General features: G+C 37.3%; 1 protein-coding gene across 4 annotated transcripts; it reads right to left on the bottom strand.

Moving 5' to 3' along the window:
* Positions 1-255: 255 nt before the first annotated feature.
* EIF4E (eukaryotic translation initiation factor 4E) lies at positions 256-18784 on the bottom strand. 4 transcript variants are annotated; one of them, XM_087724124.1, is made up of 7 exons: positions 18652-18784; positions 14532-14647; positions 11057-11152; positions 10021-10084; positions 8813-8926; positions 3601-3740; positions 256-1305 (listed from the first exon to the last, which is right to left on the bottom strand). In XM_087724124.1, the coding sequence occupies exons 1-7, from the start codon at positions 18688-18690 to the stop codon at positions 1191-1193; spliced, it is 684 nt and encodes a 227-aa protein (XP_087580250.1). In that variant the 5' UTR covers positions 18691-18784; the 3' UTR covers positions 256-1190. The 4 variants fall into 4 exon arrangements, with proteins under 4 accessions (XP_087580250.1, XP_087580252.1, XP_087580253.1 ...); XM_087724126.1 differs by having other exon boundaries at positions 14532-14626; positions 18652-18780; XM_087724127.1 differs by lacking the exon at positions 18652-18784 and adding an exon at positions 16971-17024 and having other exon boundaries at positions 14532-14626.
* Between the last annotated feature and the right edge of the window lie 531 nt (positions 18785-19315).

Here is a 19315-nt window from a genome sequence, read left to right on the forward strand (position 1 = left end):
ATATTCATTTTGGTTCTAGAGATGCTAGCCTGGCAGCTAAACAATACATGGAGCACATTAATTCTAATTATAACCACAGCAAAGACTTGCATATGGATATAATACTATAGAATTCAAATCCTGGATTTGAATTCACTGTAGTTTAAGACTTATCCTTTTCTAGAATATACACTACAACAGAAGCCACAACAGAGACTATCTTGTCAAAAGTATTACAAAGCACTTCAGTATAATGAAATAAAAGGACAAATCTACTTGTCTAAAAGACAATTCACTGTACACATTTTATTTACAGTTTTGTACACTGTCTTAATATGAATGGGACTGCTTTTCTATTTGAGCTGTACTTAAACCAAAGCAAATTTAACCTAAGGAATACAAAGTGTTAAAATACAGCATAAGATACAAAAACAGGAATACTATTTCTAGTAAGGAATGTAATTCTGGTGTTAACATTTTTTTTAAATCCACAATTATGTTCAGGAAATCACACAAACATATCACTGATTTGACTTGAAATGCATGAAATTTGTAGCAAAGCTTTGATATTACAAAATAATTACCATAGAATGCACAAAATTATGTTTATTAAACCTTTTGTCATATTCCCAGATCCTTCACCAATGTTACATGAGCAAGAACTGAAATCAGAATATCACTAATGTTATCAGAAAAGGGAAACAAATAAATTAAATCTAGCAGCCATCAGCATCAATTACAGCAATGATCATGCTGTATAAAGAAAGATTTGCTAGAAAAATGTATGCATCATACTTTTCTTTCAAACCAGCAAAACATGTTATTGCATACAGTGAAAAGATGAAAAAGTAGTAGTTTATTCCCCTGTAGAAATGGCACTGTTTTCAGGACATTTTTTTTAATATAATAGTTATTTTCTTAAGAAGCATCAGAGAATGGGTTAGGGAGACATATATGGATTTGAGGGACAAATGTTGCACTGAAATTCTTTGATTGGAAAAGGTTACCATCAGCCAAAAAATTGGGTGGGGAGGGGGTGAGGAAGAAAACAGAAGTACAAGACAAAGCAAATGAGTTTCACAAATTTAGCAACATTTAGATGGAAATCAGATTTAAATGCAGTCCACTCTGCTTTTATAGAGGCTTTGGTTCAGCTCCCAAATCTCGATTGCTTGACGCAGTCTCCTATGAAATACTCTGAAGGTGTCTTCTTAAACAACAAACCTATTTTTAGTGGTGGAACCACTTTTAGTAGCTGTGTCAGCATGGGACTGATAACCAATCACTATCTTTTGAGGAAGTCCTAACCTTTCCTTGTATACTCTCCTGGGAAATTAAAAACACAAAATATAAATTTAAGTAGCATTGTTCATAAGAAAACATGGCATTAATTTTCACTGTTTAAGCTCCAAATTCAATATACCAAATGTTTTTACACTATTTACCCAATATTTGACCTTATCATTTATCACAATCAGATAACAGCCATATTACCATATAATGAATTTTATGTGGTAAACTTCCAGTAGTAGATGATCCTGTGCTAAACATCCCTTAAAACCATGTTTTTCTGAAAGATGGCTTACATTTTCACATAAACAAGCATTAACACTATTTTGTTTAGTCACTGCTTATCTGATTTTCAAAGACAGACAGAAGCCTTTAATATTTACAAGAATGATCAAACTAGATTGATAACATTTCTTGTTTTGAAAATTAATAAACCATATAGGAACCAGGATGGTTTTCTGCATCTAAAGATCACTGCCTTCCTATAAGTTCCTGATTATACCACAGTTTTCATCTTTAGGTCTGTCAGCTAAGCCTCCTCAGTAGAAAGCAACCCAGAGTTGAAACTGATGAGGGACTTTCGCTTAAAGCTCAAATGACTAAACTATCTAAACTTGTAACTTTAATTTAATGTTAATCAGTTTGTCAGCTCCCCATCAGAGTAATAGCAAAGCAGCTGATTCATGCCAAATGTCTCAAGTATAAATTACTAAAACTGTTTACTGACCAAATTAACCTTACAACTCTTTGTGTCTCCTTGCTTTATATTCATAACTGAAGTGTTCTGGACATAACTTCTACCTTTTGCTACTTTGGGTATTTGCAAAAATGTGAATAGAAGCTGCTATCTTACTGAGTTATGTATAGGGGCATTTTGTTACTTGGAAAATCAGTTCAAAACTTACTTAAATTGTTCAGCTGGCACCTCCTTATGATAAAATAGCCATGCCATGAATGAAAGTTTTTTTTTAAAATTTAGTGCTAGTCATCTGGAATCAACTTATTTTAAAAGATGCTAAAATGTTTATTTTTAATGGACCTTTGTGAAACTAAATATTTTTAATGCAGAATTATTTTGGATATGTGTTAACAATTGATAAAGGCTACTCAGAACACTAAGGCTTGCTTATTTTAGCTGTGATCTTATATTAGATTGAAGTGAGTACATGCATTAATTTTTGATATTGCATTTAACTATTTTATGCTGCACTTGTACTCACACATGAAAGATAAAGTTATTATCACTGCAACAAAGTTTGTTCATTCTGGCTATGACTTAATTCTCTTATTTAGATGGACCATATGGAATATCAATATGAAAAAAAAATTTGGAAAAATTATTTTGCTATAAAATACGTATAATCCTCAATTTACAACCACAATTAAGCCTAAAGTTTCTGTTGCTAAGGAAGACAAGTTAACTGAGTTTTGCCCCAATTATGACTTTTCCTATCACAGTTGTTAAATCATTGCAATTGTTAAGTAAGTAACATAGTGGTTAAATGAATCTGGCTTCCCCATTGATTTTGATTGTCAGAAGGTCACAAAAGGTGATCACATCACCCCAGGACACTGCAACAGTCATAAATATGAATCTAAGTACTTTGATCACATGACCCGGGGGATGTAAGCTGTAAGTGTGAAAAACAGTCATAAATCACTTTTTTCAGTGCTGTTGTAACTTTGAATGGTCTCTAAATGAACTGTTGTAAGTTGAGGATTACTTCTACTATTATTTAATTTTTATGTTATCTTTTTTATCAATTCAGTGTATTTATTTAATGCCCCCACCTCTTTTTCCCAGTCTGTGAGGTGGGTTGGGCTAAGAGTGTGAATGGTCCAAAATCATCCAACTGGCTTTCATGACCAAAAGATGACCAGAATTCATAGGTCTCCTGATTTCTAGCACAGAATGTTAGCTGCTCTACCAAACTGGCTTCATTTGCCATGTAACATTATTAAGACACATTTGCTACTTCATGTATCATTTTGAGTCTTAAAAAGAAGTAAGTGCAATAGTCTGCTGCAAATTATGAATTGGTTCAAATGTAAACAGCCATAATTTTGACAGCGGCCCTCCCAAAGTGAGTATTAATTCTTTTGCATGACAAGGATACTGGAAGTCTTTTTCATTAAACACAGATTAGAATTATACCCCAAATCTTGATGTATTGAAATAAATGAGTTTCCTAAATTATAAAGTTGATCTGTTTCCTATGAACACAATTTATATCTGAATTTAACCATAACTAACAAAAAATAAAAGCAAAGCTTCTGAAACATCACTATTTTCTAAAGTAGCAATTCTGAAATTTTACAACATCAACTTACCCTATATGTGTAACAGCATCTCTGTTTTCACATTCAGTAGTCCATATTGCTATTTTATCACCCTTGGTTCTAACATTAACAACAGCTCCACATACATCATCACTGAAGTCATCAAAGGATTCTCCAATAAGGCACAGCAGCTACAAAATTGAAGATAATAACAAACAACTTAATACTTACAAAAAATTACACAATATAATAATGTAAATTTTTACTGATTTTAGTGTACCACAAAGACAAATTACAATAGATTACCGGGGGAGGGGGGATCTCAGTTGAAAGCTGCTACAGAAAAGATGCTGGTATAGTAGAAGGTACTTTTATCTCCCCAGAGATTTGACTTAGAAGCCCATTTATACCAGAGAGCTTCTTTAATGGTTAACATGTATATTAAGACTCTTTCAAGAATAGTACAAGAGGCATAGCCATCAAAATCCCCTTTCTTCCATCAAGAAAGATAACTCTTATGAAAAAAAAAAGTAAACTGGATTATTGATAAACGCTAACATTGATGGCAGAGCAAAGAATAAATCACAACTAGCCCCTGGATCTTAATCTAACACCAAGAGATTACCACTATCACTGACTTAAAGGCTTGTGCCAGAGTTTCGTTTCTATTAGTTTCTGCTTTGAATTTCACCCACTTTTACCCTCAACTTATGTCCACAATTGGGACCTGAACTTCATTGCTAAGTAATGTGGTTTATAAAAGAAACTTATAAACTTATAAAAGTCTCAATAGTCATAATTGCAGTAGTTATACCTCACACTTCTCCTACCCTGCCAAAGTAAGCTTTGCTGCAATTCCTTCCTCTTGTCTATCTCCCCCACTTTGCCCTTTTGCCACATATTCCTGCTGTCTTCCACCATTGCTCCTTTCTTCCTCCCACTGGTCCTCTGGGCTACAGGTGCTGGGTGAAGGTGCTGCCCTAGGACATCGGCTTGAAGGGAGCTTGCCAGGCCTATTCAGAGAAGAGGCAGCGGAGTGGCAAACTGCAGCACTCTCCATTGCCAGGTGAAGAAGGAGAGTTGGAAATGTTTTTCAGAGCAAGGCGCATGCTATGTGAGAAGTGCTATTTGGGATGGCAGTAGAACTGGAGGAAGGGAGGAAAGTTGGCTTCTAGGAGGCGCAATGCACACTCTGCAGTTACAAGCACTCTTCAGCAAGGAGTGGAGGAAAGCCCAGCATTGACAGGCCCTACCCACAGTCTCTGCTCACTCTTGACCTAGCTGTCCTCCTGCAAAGCTGACAAAATCCATGGGGTGGGGAGAAATACTCTACCTCGGGATAGACACAAGAATACTCCAGCCAATCAGGAAAGTGGCATGTAATGGCAGTTAATCAAGTAGAGATACACAAGAACTCTTCCCAACCCTGCTGTTTGTTTATCCACATCAGAGCAACTAGTGGATAAGTGTTTGAGTTGGGCATTGCAGAGAACAAAGTAGTTTATTCACCAAATACAAAATCTCTGCACCAATCTTATGTTTTGTGTCTTTTCTTGCTTCCTCTTAATAAAAGCTCAATCTTGTCTCCAAAAATAGTCACTAGGAAATGCACATGAGGGTTGAGCAGTGAAATCTTGGAAAGGACGAGTCACATGATAGAAGGGAGGGGCCAGCTAATTAGAAAAAAAAACCCTTAAGACATTTTAAGTATTGAAGATATTAAAAATGTAATAGTCAAGTTCTCCCGTCTATAATGCAGCTCACTTTCCCATTGGCAAGGATGGTCAAGGAATAGGTAAACTTGTAAAAACAAAGGAATCCCGCATACTCACAGTCGACTCTGCAGAGAAGGGTAGGGGTGGATATGGGCTTTGAAGCCTTTCTTGAAGCAAGGGGCCACCTGCTGCCTTGACTGGCCATGCTTGAGCTCAGGGGCCCAGATGCCACTGCCAGGATACTGAAGGGCCACTGGCCCCAGATATCATGGAAGAGGAGCCTTGCTAGTTAGGTATTCTAGTGCAGACAGCATGTATAGCAGTGCCTTGGCATCTTTGCGAATGGGAGTCCCAGCAGACCAGTTTTCCAAAAGTGCTTGCAACATGAGTTGCAAAGTATGTGTTATACCTCTGGGAAGTCCATAATGCTCCCCTTCTTCCAGTTCTGTTGCCATCCAGAACACCATCTCCCATGTTGCCTCCACCTTTGCCCAGAAAACCACTACTGATTATCTTGCCTCACCTGGTAATGCAACACTGCACCTTGCAGTCTCATTGCTTTCTCCCCAGCTAGGCCTAGAAAGTTCCTTTTGGCAGACAAGCCTCTGCCATACTCATTGTGCAGATCTTAGCGCTGCACCCTCATCCAGGACCTGGATTCCAGGCTACCAGGAGGAGGAATAAGGTGACAAAGTGATAAAGGTGAGCTGCAGGCAATCATGGGGGGTGGGGGGCAATAGAGGTATGTGGTGGAGTACATGGCATCCAAGAAGCATGAGTGGGAGAGGGAAACAAAGGAGCCTTCAATCATAAGCATGAATGGAACAGAATTTTGATATATAACTGTGGGGACACTGCAACAGCCTTAACTTTGAGGACCAGTCATTTCTTCAGCACAGTTGTAACTTCAAATGGTTGCTGAATGAACAGTCATAAATTGAGGAATTATCTGAAATTCACTTACTCCATCACAGCTTCTACATACCAATTTGGAAAATAGACAGCTTTGGAATGTCAGTTACTGACACAGAAAGCTGCATAATGTAAGTATGTTAATGACACCCTATGTCATAATTTCAAATGTGCACGTCTGGTATATGGAAAGCATTATATCAGCTTCATTAAAGAACACTCAGCAAAAAAAGAAGTCTAGTACTCAAAGCATTAGAAGCAACCAATCAAAATGACACAATCCTATTTCATATCTAAAATGATAGAGAACTAAATAAAATTTGGTTTATTTTTAATCATCAAAGCTATAAAGCCAACTCAATCTCAAAGAAAAATCGGAAGTAAAGTTCAAGTGCATTGAAAATTATAATCCAGAAACATTTATATCAACAATATTTATTTTGGAGGGCATACACAGCCTGCTTGCTATGCCAGACTATCCTTTAAAAGACATTGACTGATTCACCTGATTTGAAGACAATTTTACCCAAAGTGAATGAATAATCACCAAAGGAGAAACATTTCCTTAAAAAAATGATGCATTTATTTTCCAAGTTCTATTCGCCTGCCAAAACTTTCTTGAACATAAATATGCAATGGCCTTCACAAATCTAAGCATGGTGTCAACACATTCAAGAAAAACTACTAAAATAATTTGACCAATTGCAAGAAACAGGTGATTGATATCTATGGTCCAAAATGTAACAAACAAGTCAGACTAATTTGAATGATTTAATGGGCTACACATCATTCACTGAAAATTTATCCCAGATATGACACTCCAATGCCACCCATACAAAGCTGTCACCCATTTGATATGATAACATATAATATTTTCCAAAATAAAGCAATTTGTAAAAAGAAATAGAGATAGAGAGGAATTGGGACTCTATCTAGATAATAGAATATCTCCCCCAAAACTGAACCAAATGGGACCAACTTTGTTGGGGAAAGACAGAAAGAGCGAGGTTAGAAAATGGGCTGGATCTAGATTGGGCAACAGAAGAAGGATTTTCCTCCTCCCTAAACACCCAATGTTTTCTTAAGGAAGAGATAATTAGGCAACAATTCAGAAATAGTGGTCTTGTGTTTCCCAGCATGTACATACAGACAAAAAACCAGAATGCCTAGTTTACTAATACTACATAAAATATAAAAACTGCCAATGGTTGCTATTGATAAAAGGATTAGAAATAATTGTAAATGTCCTGCTCACTTTAGGATGACTCTCTGAAAACGTATTAGAATAGGACTAAATTTGGCAATTGGGGTAGGGTGGGAAAGAAGCCAGCAAAACAAAGATCAAATCAAAAATTGGTAGATCAGACTGAGAGTTGTGGAGGAAAAAAAGGAATCAAGAAAAATGTATCCTATGGCAGGGGTCCCAGGGCTGCAGCTCATTTGGAACTGGGCTGTGTAGTGGCAGGCGAGTATGCACGCATGCAGCTCCATTTGTGTGAACTGCAGGTGCTTGAACTAGCAGCTCCGTTTGCATGAGCGGTATGTGAGCGGGTCTCTTGAACACATGGGAGTTACCGGTATGTGTGTTCACACCCGTGCCTGCCACTAACACAAAATCATCCCCTCCCCCTGCCTGTCCACCAAATTGGAAAATTTGGGGAGCGTTGTCCTATGGGACTGATATAATGTTTCTTGCTGATTCATATTCAAGTTTCCACCTTCCTCAACATATGACCCAGAGCAGAGTTGCTTTGTGTTTCCCCGAACTCATAGAGTAGAAACAGAGTATATTAGTATATATAATGCTATGACGAGTGAAGATATTGAAAAGAATTTCAGCACTATACTCTGCATATTTGATATGGAAGAAAAGCAAACACAAAAAAATGCATTTAAAAGAATCAATAAATCAAAGCATTGAGAAAAGTTTCTCCAGTGCATTCCTACAAGAGAGAAGTAGCTGGGCCAGTGGCTCAGGATGTTGCCAATTTCTCGACTCTAAATTTCTTTTCTTGAGAAGTGATCCAAGCAGCACTAATATTAAGCAATGACAAAGGATTCAAGGACTCATGCTCTCCACACTTTCTCTAGTGGTCACTGACAATTGACAGGCCTGTAACACATTTTATAAGCTTACAAATACATTGCATACCAGAGATATGAAACTTTCAGTTACCAAGTCTCTAAAATTGGCTCCAGTATTCTCCTTAGAATCAATAACTGCAATACCATTAGTTTTGTGATTGCCAGCGTTGCTTTATATTTAGGATGACAATGATGTGTTAATTCAAGCCAACATGAAATCATTTTTGTAACACATCTCCTGAATCAAATTCCAGAATTTAGAAGGATTCACAAAGCTCCAAGACCAATGGTTTTCATAGGCCTCCACCCAAGAAGAAAATGTAATGCCAAGAAGAAACGGTATAAGATTTTCTGCCTGAACTGGGGGTTGGACTAGAAGACCTCCAAGATCCCTTCCAATTCTGTATTCTCTCTGATGTAGCAATGGTCTAACTATGGTTAATTAATTACCTGAAGGGATTTGGTACACTCTGACTTTCTGTTTAGAAATTGGGAAAAGAACTCTTCTCTTAAATGTAGCCAAAATGAACAAACAATATAAAATAACTTACTGTCTCTAGCCAGAAGCGATCAAGATCACTTCGTCTCTGCTGCTTGTTTAGTGTAATTAGCCATCTCCCTCCCCGTTTATTCTTCTCATCTTCCCACATGGGTTCAATACCATCCTAAAAAGTATAGTTTAACATAAAACACAATATTCACATGTGTAATTCACACAATTCACTTGTACATATTTGAAATTTATATACCTTATATTACAAAGATTTTAAGTCATGCATGAAAAAGTATCAGTGTTTTTTAAAAAAGGAATATTACTCTTCTGACAGAGAAATTGAAATGACATCCTAATTACATTAAATATTTTAATTTGCAACATTATGAAAATAGAGACAGTGACTGGTAAAATAGGAAAAACAAGATTAGCAACATTTAAACAAATTTTGGTTATGTATTTTATCCTCAACTCTTGAAAATATCAAAATATTAAGATGTACACTAACACAAAAATCTCACATTATAACCATAGAAACTAGTCAATGTTATGCTGTAGTAAGTTTTATTAATAATGTTAGGAATATAATCTAACAGTTGGGTTGGCAATATATAAATCATGTAACAATGCTATACCTGTTTCTTTAAATTATACTGTAAAATGTGATTGGTTGCTGTTTTCATCAATTGGTCATAAGAGGGAGCCAGAATGACTGTTAGTTTTCTGTTAGATGCTGGGCTGATCTGATCTGAGTGTATTGAAAGCTGGCTGTAGAAAGTGCCTTGAGCTATTGTAGGTTTTGCAACTGCTAGCAAACTTTGAGTACCGAACTGATTATATGATACTGGACTATGTTATTTGGATTATCCCTTAACTGAAAGACATTGATGACTGACTGTCTTATCCGTGTATGACTTGGACCACAACAGGAGGAGTCACATTCTACTGCCTATACTGTTCGAAAATGTTATTCTTGTGGGGCTAAGGGACATATAGCTAGGTTCTGTAAAAAGGCAAAACAACAGAATGCTGGAAGAGCTAGAAAAAATGCTAATGTTGACTTAGCTATGTCTAGCAATGCACCAGTAAACAATGATTTGTGGGTTGTTGATAGTGGAGCATCACAATGCATTGCTAGAGATAGAAAAAGGTATTTTTACAATGCAATATTTTATTAAATTGTATAACCTTTAGTCTTTTACTTAGCAGATTACACCCAAAATAGCCTAACAAGATGAAATAAACTCAAAAGTTTATTCCACATACCTTAAAAAGTGAGTAATCACAACCAGGCATTAAATTACTAGAGAGCTGAATATGGTTATATAACCTATTTTGGAAAAAAACATAAGTACAATCAATGAACTGAATTACCACAAATACTAAAGATTATAGATGTGCAAATGTCAAAAAACACATATATTATCTTAAATTTTGGGGTTAAATTTTAATAATTCTTAATAGCAAATTTTATTAAAAGAAAAACAGTGATTAAAGTCATATAATTATTACTTTAAAAACTAATTCAACACAGTCATCATCACAATACTTGAGAATACAGTTCACAGAATTTCCAATACTTCACAGAGCCAATCACTTGCAGTTTCTTGGGTGCCCTCTTTTTATAATTGTAGCAGGTAACAATATTTAATTCCTTCAACTTTCCCAAACTTAAGTCTAAATTAGATAATCCATGATCCATTGGATCATCATTTTAGAGATAGTTCCTTACCTAAACAGAGAAACAGATGATTGGGCAAAAAAGTAGTGGGAGAAGAAATAACTTCTGACTTTTTGGCAGCATGACCAGGAAGGGCTGACTGCCCTCCGGAAGCCAATGGTGGGATCAGTCTAGCCAGTCTTTGGAAGGCTAGGTCTGGACCAACCTACCTGATCTCCAGCTGCCAAAGGAGAGGCTGGTCTGTTTAGCCTCCAGAAGGCTAGGGGAGGACCAGTTTACTGTGGCCCTGGGCAGTGGCACAGAAGCATTGAAGCAATCACAAATTTGCCAATTTCAATCACACGGGAGTCATGTGTCCCAGATTTTGGAAGCATTCTGTAAATTAGCCCATTTGGTATTTTGGTTCAAAAATTGTTGCCCTATAATGCACAGTTTCACCCAATTTAAGGTTACAGAACAAGAGTTTTAAATGTACATTTCAAATTCGGTTCACTTTTGTCTTTGAATATTCCCTCACATTCAACTTAGCCCCCTATATTTTCTCATATATAATCCTCAAGAACAAACAGATGAGATGAAAAAAACACTCAAGTTTCAAATCTGATTTACAATTTTACTTACGCCCAAAAATCTTCAACAGTATCAAACTTTGAGATCAGACGAAGATTTGCTTGCCAAGTTTTACTTTTATCATTTTTAAAGAACCAGAGTGCCCACCTGAAAAAAAATAATGACTTTATATTGGCATATAATTATTATTTTAAAAGGCAGAGACTGAAATCATACCATACGAGGAAATTTTGGAAGGAAAATACAAAACAAGAATACCCCCCAAAATATACAGGTTTAATGTTCATTTCCATTATTTTATTAAACGATGAACACCTAAGCATACAAGGGAGATTCTATAGTAATGTGAACACTACTATAGAATAAATCTGAAGTCATACCTATGTTTATATAATGATTATAATCAAACTACCCCGCTTTTCCAAATTTCCATTTTCTGGAAACAGATCTTAAGGAAATCAGTTTGAATTATATAATTTGAAACAACTTTAAATAATATATAAGCCTCTGGTGGCACTTATAGCTGACAAATGAATCAATTAATTTCTGATTCAGAAACTAGGATTCCTTATACCCACCCACCACCCACCCCCGTTACAAGAAAAATATAGCATTCAATTGTTCTGAGGAAGAATCAGATTACACGTCATACCCATTGTACCACCCTAAAGTCTGATAATCATAAAATGGATTGTTGTCAAGTTTCTACTAATAGGTATGACTTGCAGAAAGTCGTTGATACTCTCATTATTGTTTCAGGCTTGGAAGGATTTGTATTTTAAATTCTGTAGTCATAATTTTATTGGCCTATACAAAAATTTAAAAATCACGATTTTGCAACTTATTCTATCAACTACCGTCTATCACCAATAGGTCTAACTATAGTAACCATGAGTATATTCATCAAAAAGAAAGGGTAAGTGGGAAAAAACAAGATATAATAAGAATTTGGACATTTAACAACTAAAATGCCACTTTTTAATATAATCCCTTTAAAAATGCAGATAATAGCCTACTGGAAAATAATTCTACTTTGCAAAAGGTTAAAACAAACATTAAACAAAGATAACATTCAAAAACACTCATTTTGAGATAATTCAAAAGCATGCATTTGAGATAATTCAAAATTTAAGATAAGAGCATGCCATGTCCCTTAAACAAACTACTATAAAATTGTCTCTGCCAAGAATATTGACAATTTGTAAATTCATATCATGTTTTCCCAAAAATAAGACAGGGTCTTATTTTCTTTTGACCCCCGAAATAAGCACTTGGCCTTATTTTTGGGGAGGTCTTATTATATTTCAGCTGCAGGAGGCATGCACGTACATGTGGTCCCATCATGGCTGCTGCTGTGTTGCAGTATTTTCGGGAGCCCTATTTTCAGGGGAGGGCTTATTTTAGCACATGCACTCAAAAGCCCGATTGGGCTTATTATCTAGGGAGGTCTTATTATCAGGAAAACAGGGTATATTGCTCACTGCCAATCTAATATATATTTGAGAAACAACAGTCATTGGGAAGAATTATTGCTTTCATTTCCTAATTTTGACCACCTCAGAAACATTTATGTAGTAGCTAATATTGAGACCAAACTTCAAATCTAGCTATTGGTCTACTCAGGTTTTAAAGCATTTTCTTGCACAAAATACTGGAAACCTAAAATGAAAAATAGTAATTAAATATGACAATTCACAAACAGGAATGTATCATCATCTATCAACAAAATGTGAAAATAAAATGGGAATTATAAACATATCTGCTATGCATAATATCTAAGGTATAGTGCTGCAATTAAGTATAGATTGAAGACATTTGCTTCTGAAAAGGTTTCCCCAAACAGGTCACTTCGAATTTCATGTATTCTTGAAAATATGTCTTTCTAAAGAGAAAGTAATTTCAATTTCAAAGAAAAAAATATTCTGACAAAAAGAAAATATTCTAGCGATGAAGTGTTTTGTTTTGCATATCCTACACTATTGTCTCTTAAATCAATGGCCCCCAAACTTTTGGGCACCAGGGACCGGTACCACGGAAAGAAGTTTTTCCATGGACAATAAGGGGTGTGGTTTCGATGTTGCCTGCATCCTGCAGATGGGGCTTTGCTTGTTTGCGCAGCCCAGTGCTGGTCCACAGACTGGAGGTTGAAGAACCCTGCCTTAAATTACTGGTGGCACGGGTTGGACAGGCCTCATTACATTGAATCAGATTAAGTATTCCTTCCCATTTGAAAAAGTGAAAGTGTTTATCTTTATAGGCATATTTTGTACAGACATTGTATCTGTAAATGCTACTGAAAATAACATTGTCATGCAGAAAAGTCATAATTGAATAAATAAATGCAGTTTATAAAGCAATACACAGAGACACAAAATACTTATTTGTAGAAAATGGTTTTCAAATTAGAACAACGCTGCAGGTTGAAGGATGCCATACAATTTTGGAAGGATTACTGCTGACAAATCGTTCTAGTTGTAAACTGAAAAAGAAATCATCCTAAAGAATTAAAAGCTATTATACATAATTTCATATGCACATTTAATTAGTAGTACTATTTATTGTAGTCATGGTTTATAAGATTTTTAAGATTATTTCCTTGAATCACCTTTGTAGTTTTATATCACTGATGCTATATATCATTTCTGAAATTCTGAATGTATTTAGTGCCTTGTATGGTAGCTCAAGAACCGAAAACAGGAGGTAGATATATTAACCAAATCATATATTAACCAAATGATTTTTTCATATCAAGAGCTGTTTTAAGGTGTTGAGTTAGTTATATGTGGAAAGTTGGGCTCCAAAAACTGAACAGAGAAAGGAAAAACAAAAATGTGTCTTCATTTTTATTAAAATCAAGATTATTTCCCAGGGATTAGCAGTTTTGCATCAGCTGAAAATTTTTTGAAAGAATTCTGAGACTAGCAGGCTCTGTTCTGTCAACTAAAACCTAAAAGTACTGACCCAGTCATCACCCACATTCTACCTTTATTAAGCTGATCAAGGAAAGTTGGGGCAAAGATTTTAATTGCATTCAAAAGTAATATTTGGGAAGAAACTGATTTTTTTAAAGATTCTGAATAGGAAGAGTATACTATTTATAGTCCAAAGTATGATTTGGTTCAAACTACTGTAGATAGGACAATTAGCTAACTTTTAAACCAAGAACTTATTTACCTGTCAACACTGCACTTCAAATTGTTACTGTATGTTATACAAATCATAGTATGAAACATATGGTAAGTTAATATGTTATACTTTCCAGTTTAAAATTGCAACACAATGATATGGAACCTTGTTATATAGCGTTTTTCAACTGAAATCTCTTGAAACATAAAGAACATACAATACTTCAGAGGTTGTCATAAAGGACCTGTAATTTAACATAAAAGACAAATGTTCCCCAACTTTTCAAAAGGAGGATGTTTGTGGATATGTATTCTGCATTTAAAAAAAATGCATTCCATAATATCTAATTCATTCTGTTTTGTCACATGCTATTACATAATTTAAAGGAAATATGCCCCACCTGTTTTGTAATGGATGCTTAACGTATGTTTCAGGACTCGCAATCTCCTGACTTGCTGGTGTCTCAGTTTTCTCAGTTTTCTCCTCTTCTGAAGTCTGAGGGTTAGAAATGGTTTCCTGGTCAAATGAAATAAACAATTAACTTGCTTCTTTATAAAGAATAATATATTATGCCCAAAGCTTTATTTAAAAGTTAACCACCATGTTCAAATAGTCTGCCATTAACATTTGCAAATCTTTTTTAATATTGATATGTCTATATTTTCCAAATATAGGCATTCTAGAACAATTAGAATGAATGTAAAGTTTAAAAGTCACCTTAGATAACTGAAACAATAAGGATATTATCAAATGTGTGCAAAAATATCAAACTTTTACTTTTCTTAATGCAGTAATTCTCATAGCATGTACTATTAAGTGATTCATTACCATAGGCCCCATGCATACTCCAAATGTATGATTCAGGTAAAATAGAGCAGACAATGGTACCAATCAACATACGTTTTGAATTATTTCTAACTTTACTACATTGAAAACAGCTACGTTTTCATAGAGATTTCTTGCCCTTTCTATATATTTCATTAAGATCTGGAATATTAAAACATATGATAGAATTTAAGATATGCACAAATCACTGTCAATTGTAATACACTAATACATCTGATTAGAAAACATGTACAAATGTTATTTATTGCAAAATTCTTTTATGGACAGCCACTGTATAACAAAATACAAAAAAAAGTACTGTAACAGAACAGTTGCAAATAAAGCTAGCTACATTAAGGTCTCAAAAAAATTAGTGTGAAACATTTGTTATGATTAACGTAGATGATTTCAGTGTGTGTGTGTCTGTGTGCGCGCGTGCACACACAAACACACATATAAGCTTAACAATAGTAATTGGGATGCAATTTCCTAATTCCAGCCCATCATTTACTGACAATGTCCAATCACTTAATGACCACATCATTACATTTTAGGATTAGAGTGTAGGGTTAGACACAGTGACAATCCCAGCAGTCCCCATTAAACCAGATTTGTGGTTGGTAAGTGAGGATCTTCTCACAATTTCCTGCTGGCTTCCAACAACCAGACTGTGGGGAAAGTAGCAGGAAGTTGAAAGTCCCAGATGGCTTGCAAGCAAGCAGTAGGCTGTGAATGAATGATGCAGGGGATAAACGCATAATGTGAGTGTGGTACAAGCATAGCAAGGCTTGGGTGGCTGTTGCCAAATGGAAGAGAGATGGCACACAAGATTTGGGTGCAGTTGCTGGGCATAGGAGACTTACCTGAGTGACTTGCAACCTTCTTTGCCAGCTCCCCCATTGACTTTGCTTGAAGGAAGCCAGCAGAAAAGTTGCAAATGGCAATCACATGACCATGGCACACTGCAACCTTTGTTTGAGCTGGTTACCAAGCACCCAGACTGCAATGATTGGATGCTGTGGTAGCCAGAACTTTGAGGACTGATTTTAGTACCACTCACTCACATTGTTGTAACTTGCTGAACAAGTGGTCATTAACCATGGACTACCTGTAAAGAAGACACCTCTACTATCATGTAAATGGTATACTCCTGCCACTTTTTAGACTTACATCTATAAAATATGAGGACATTTTTCTGCCCGTTAACAAAGGCTAAAAATAATAATCCAGGTACAAAAGCAATATTTCTAAATGAAAGTGCTATGAGAAATAAAGGTAACTCTGAGGATTTATTTTGTACATTCTATATGGTAGAGCAGGGGTGTCAAGGTGTCAAACTCGTGGCCCGCATATGTCATGTGCTGGCCCCACCCAGTTTAGCAAAGGGGAAAGAAGTCCTGATACGACATGTGATGACACAAGTTTGATGCCCCTGTGCTAGAGATATCTGGAGATATAGTGATATTACCATCTAACAGATGGCACACAAAAACTATATTAGCTAAAACTAGCATATAAAAAGAACCATTTTATATTATCAGTCTACAGACTGATTAAATATGTAACTTTCAATTTTATTACCTGTTCTCAGTTGCAGTTATAAGATATTTTATACCTTAGGTGAAGAAAATATTTCAATAACCAACAACACAGACTTGTCGTCCCTTTAACTTGCAATCTAAACAGGAATGAAATTAATCCTTATGCATACTTGTGGATCATCTGAAAACTGAACCCATGATTTTATACTTAATCGTGTTAAATTGTAAATTAGCTTGTGAAAACTACCTTTTTAATAAATGCTTTTCTTAAAAGAGAAGCATCAACTAAAATTGCTGCACACAATAAAACTTCTGAACTAAATATATCCACTTTGGCTTCATTGATTTTGCTGGTAGTTGAATGTTTTTGAAGTTCATTCCCATAATATAACAAAACTATATGAACGCTCAATGTCTTTCAAGTAAGTAAAATTAAAGTACCACAGATGGACATATTCAAAATTTCAGCTTACCTTTACTGAACTAAATAACCCAGAATGGCTTTCAATCATGATGATTCAAAGTTTTTAAACTGTCATTCATATAACTCTTCTGTATACATGCACTTATTCTACTTGCGTTGGAAATGGATAACGCTTATAAAAGTATAAAAATTAGGATTGTGCGTGAGGTCTATCAGAAAAGGAGTTTCCCAAAAGGCTTTAAGCTGTAATCTAGTGGTAATTATGGATCATTCCATGGTTTTTTTCTTCTGAGCTTAAAAACCCTGGCAATATTTATGGACTAGAAAAACGATTTACACTTGTAAATTGTGCCTACTCTGCAACATGACAAGCGACATTTTTTATAACTAGATGCAGAGGCACATAGTACATGCATGCTATGTAGTGAAATACTACTTCAGTGTTTAACTTGCCACTACCTACAGTGTCAATGCCAACTGCAGTTCTCTTGGTTCAATGCCAGTATTTCCCCCTGCTTAGTATTTCTACTGTCAGCTTCCATTGCATGTCAACTCCTACTTCTGTGGTTCAGCACTCAACTTACAATACAGTAGTTGCAATGTGTGCGTGTGGGATATTCAACAAATTAGTATTTGAAAATATTTGGCCTTAAAAATTCTGCACAGCTAGGGGAGGTGGGGGAAGAGGAGCAAAGTCTATTTAAATATAGGACAAGTATATGAAGAAAGCCTAAATCTGAGATGACCTTCTTTATGGAAAAGTTGAAAACTGAAGTACAATGTAATGATCTACCCTGTACAGATCCGCCCCAAATTATGCTCCTGTGAAATGTTAGTTTTTTCCTTTCCTAGTCGGTCCTATGGGGTTGAATTATAACTATACTTTTCTTGGGAAATTCAAAAGAAAAAGGGAACAAGTTAAGCCAAGGGTCTTTTAAAAAAAAGCAATTTTTGTCTCCTGGTTCGGAGACCGCAGGACGAGGAAACAAACGGGCGTTGTGACAGCATTGGGAGCAGCCACGAAGATCAGGGATGGGAGCTGTGGAGGAAGGTCTTCTCCGCCAGTGTTTGGGCACTTTTTTGAGTCTGGCAGGCGCGGGGAAGACAAGGAGACATAGGCCGGCATAAGCGACACTCTCCGCTAGCTGGCACGGTGAATTACAGAGAAGTTACGTCCAGGATGGGGGCCCGGAGTCCGACCGAGCTCCGCCCTCCACTCTTCTCGTGGTGAATTCTCCTCGCCCTGCACCCGTCTTCGGCCTTCCTCTCGCCACCTCACCCGTCACACGACCCCTCCTTCCCCGTCGCCCCCTCAACGCCCCCGCCCAAACTGTGACGGCACAAATCCTGGCCGCTCGCCCCACGCGCTCCGAGTCCCCCTCTCTTTCCCGGGCCTCCCAGGTCTTTCCATCCTCCTCCCGCCAAGGCGCTCCATCGCACACGCCGGCGCCTTTCGCTCGCCGTACACGCGCGCGCGCCACACATATACACCACTTCCCAGGCCGCCCGCCCTCTTCGCCAACCATCTCTGCCCCCCCACCCCCAATTTGGGGCTTTCTGGCTAAGATTTTTGTGTCCCCCGTCACCCTCCCTTCAGGGCCGAGTGGTCTTTTCACAATCTTCACGGAAGCCTACGTGACAGAGCGAGGGCAGAGAAAAAGAGGAAGGCGAAGGGAGGGAAAAGGGGGGGGGGTAAACCGAAGGGAGGAAACGGGAATAAGGACACTCACCGGTTCCACCGTCGCCATCTTAGATCGCTCTGATCGCATAAGCGCTGAGGGGAGGAGAGAGGTAAAGGGAAGGCGGATAACAAATCAGGTTCGAAAACGATTGGCCGGTGGAGAGTCACGTGGAGGCGGCGGCCGTTTTGGCGGCTCGGCGCGTGCGCAAGCCCGGTGCGGGGAGGGGGTTGTTGCCCGCTGCCAGAGGGAGCAGAAGCAGCAGCGTCTTCTGGGAATTGTAGTCTCGGGTTAATTTTCCCCCCCCTCTCCCCGCCTTCCCTTTCCAGGAGAGAAATCACGTGGGAAAGGCAGACAGGGGCATGTCAGGCTGAGGCGAGGTTCCTCAGAGTGGGGAAAAGTGACTCCTCGAGTCCGAAATTGGTAATTGCCGGAGCAGCCTGCGGGTGTGACCTCTGCATCCCCCCGCCGATGCCCGGCCTGACGGCGCAGCTGGTCCTTTTCTGTCACAGGGTGTCAGCATGTGTGATGCAAGCCGCCCCTCGTCTCTCCGGTCGCCACCATTCAGCTCCCTATCCAAAATCTGAATGCAAGCCGGGAAGACAAGGGAGCGATAACAGTTCTTCTTTCACCTTCGGGTTTTAATCGTACCCGAAACAGAGGATATATCCTAGAGATAATTTGACGAGAGACCCACTTTCGGTATAGGAACATA

The sequence above is a fragment of the Thamnophis sirtalis genome, unplaced genomic scaffold (assembly GCF_051295495.1).
Source record: "Thamnophis sirtalis isolate CommonGarterSnake01/CBP01778 unplaced genomic scaffold, rThaSir2_p1.2 scaffold_10, whole genome shotgun sequence".
Lineage (NCBI taxonomy): Eukaryota > Metazoa > Chordata > Lepidosauria > Squamata > Natricidae > Thamnophis > Thamnophis sirtalis.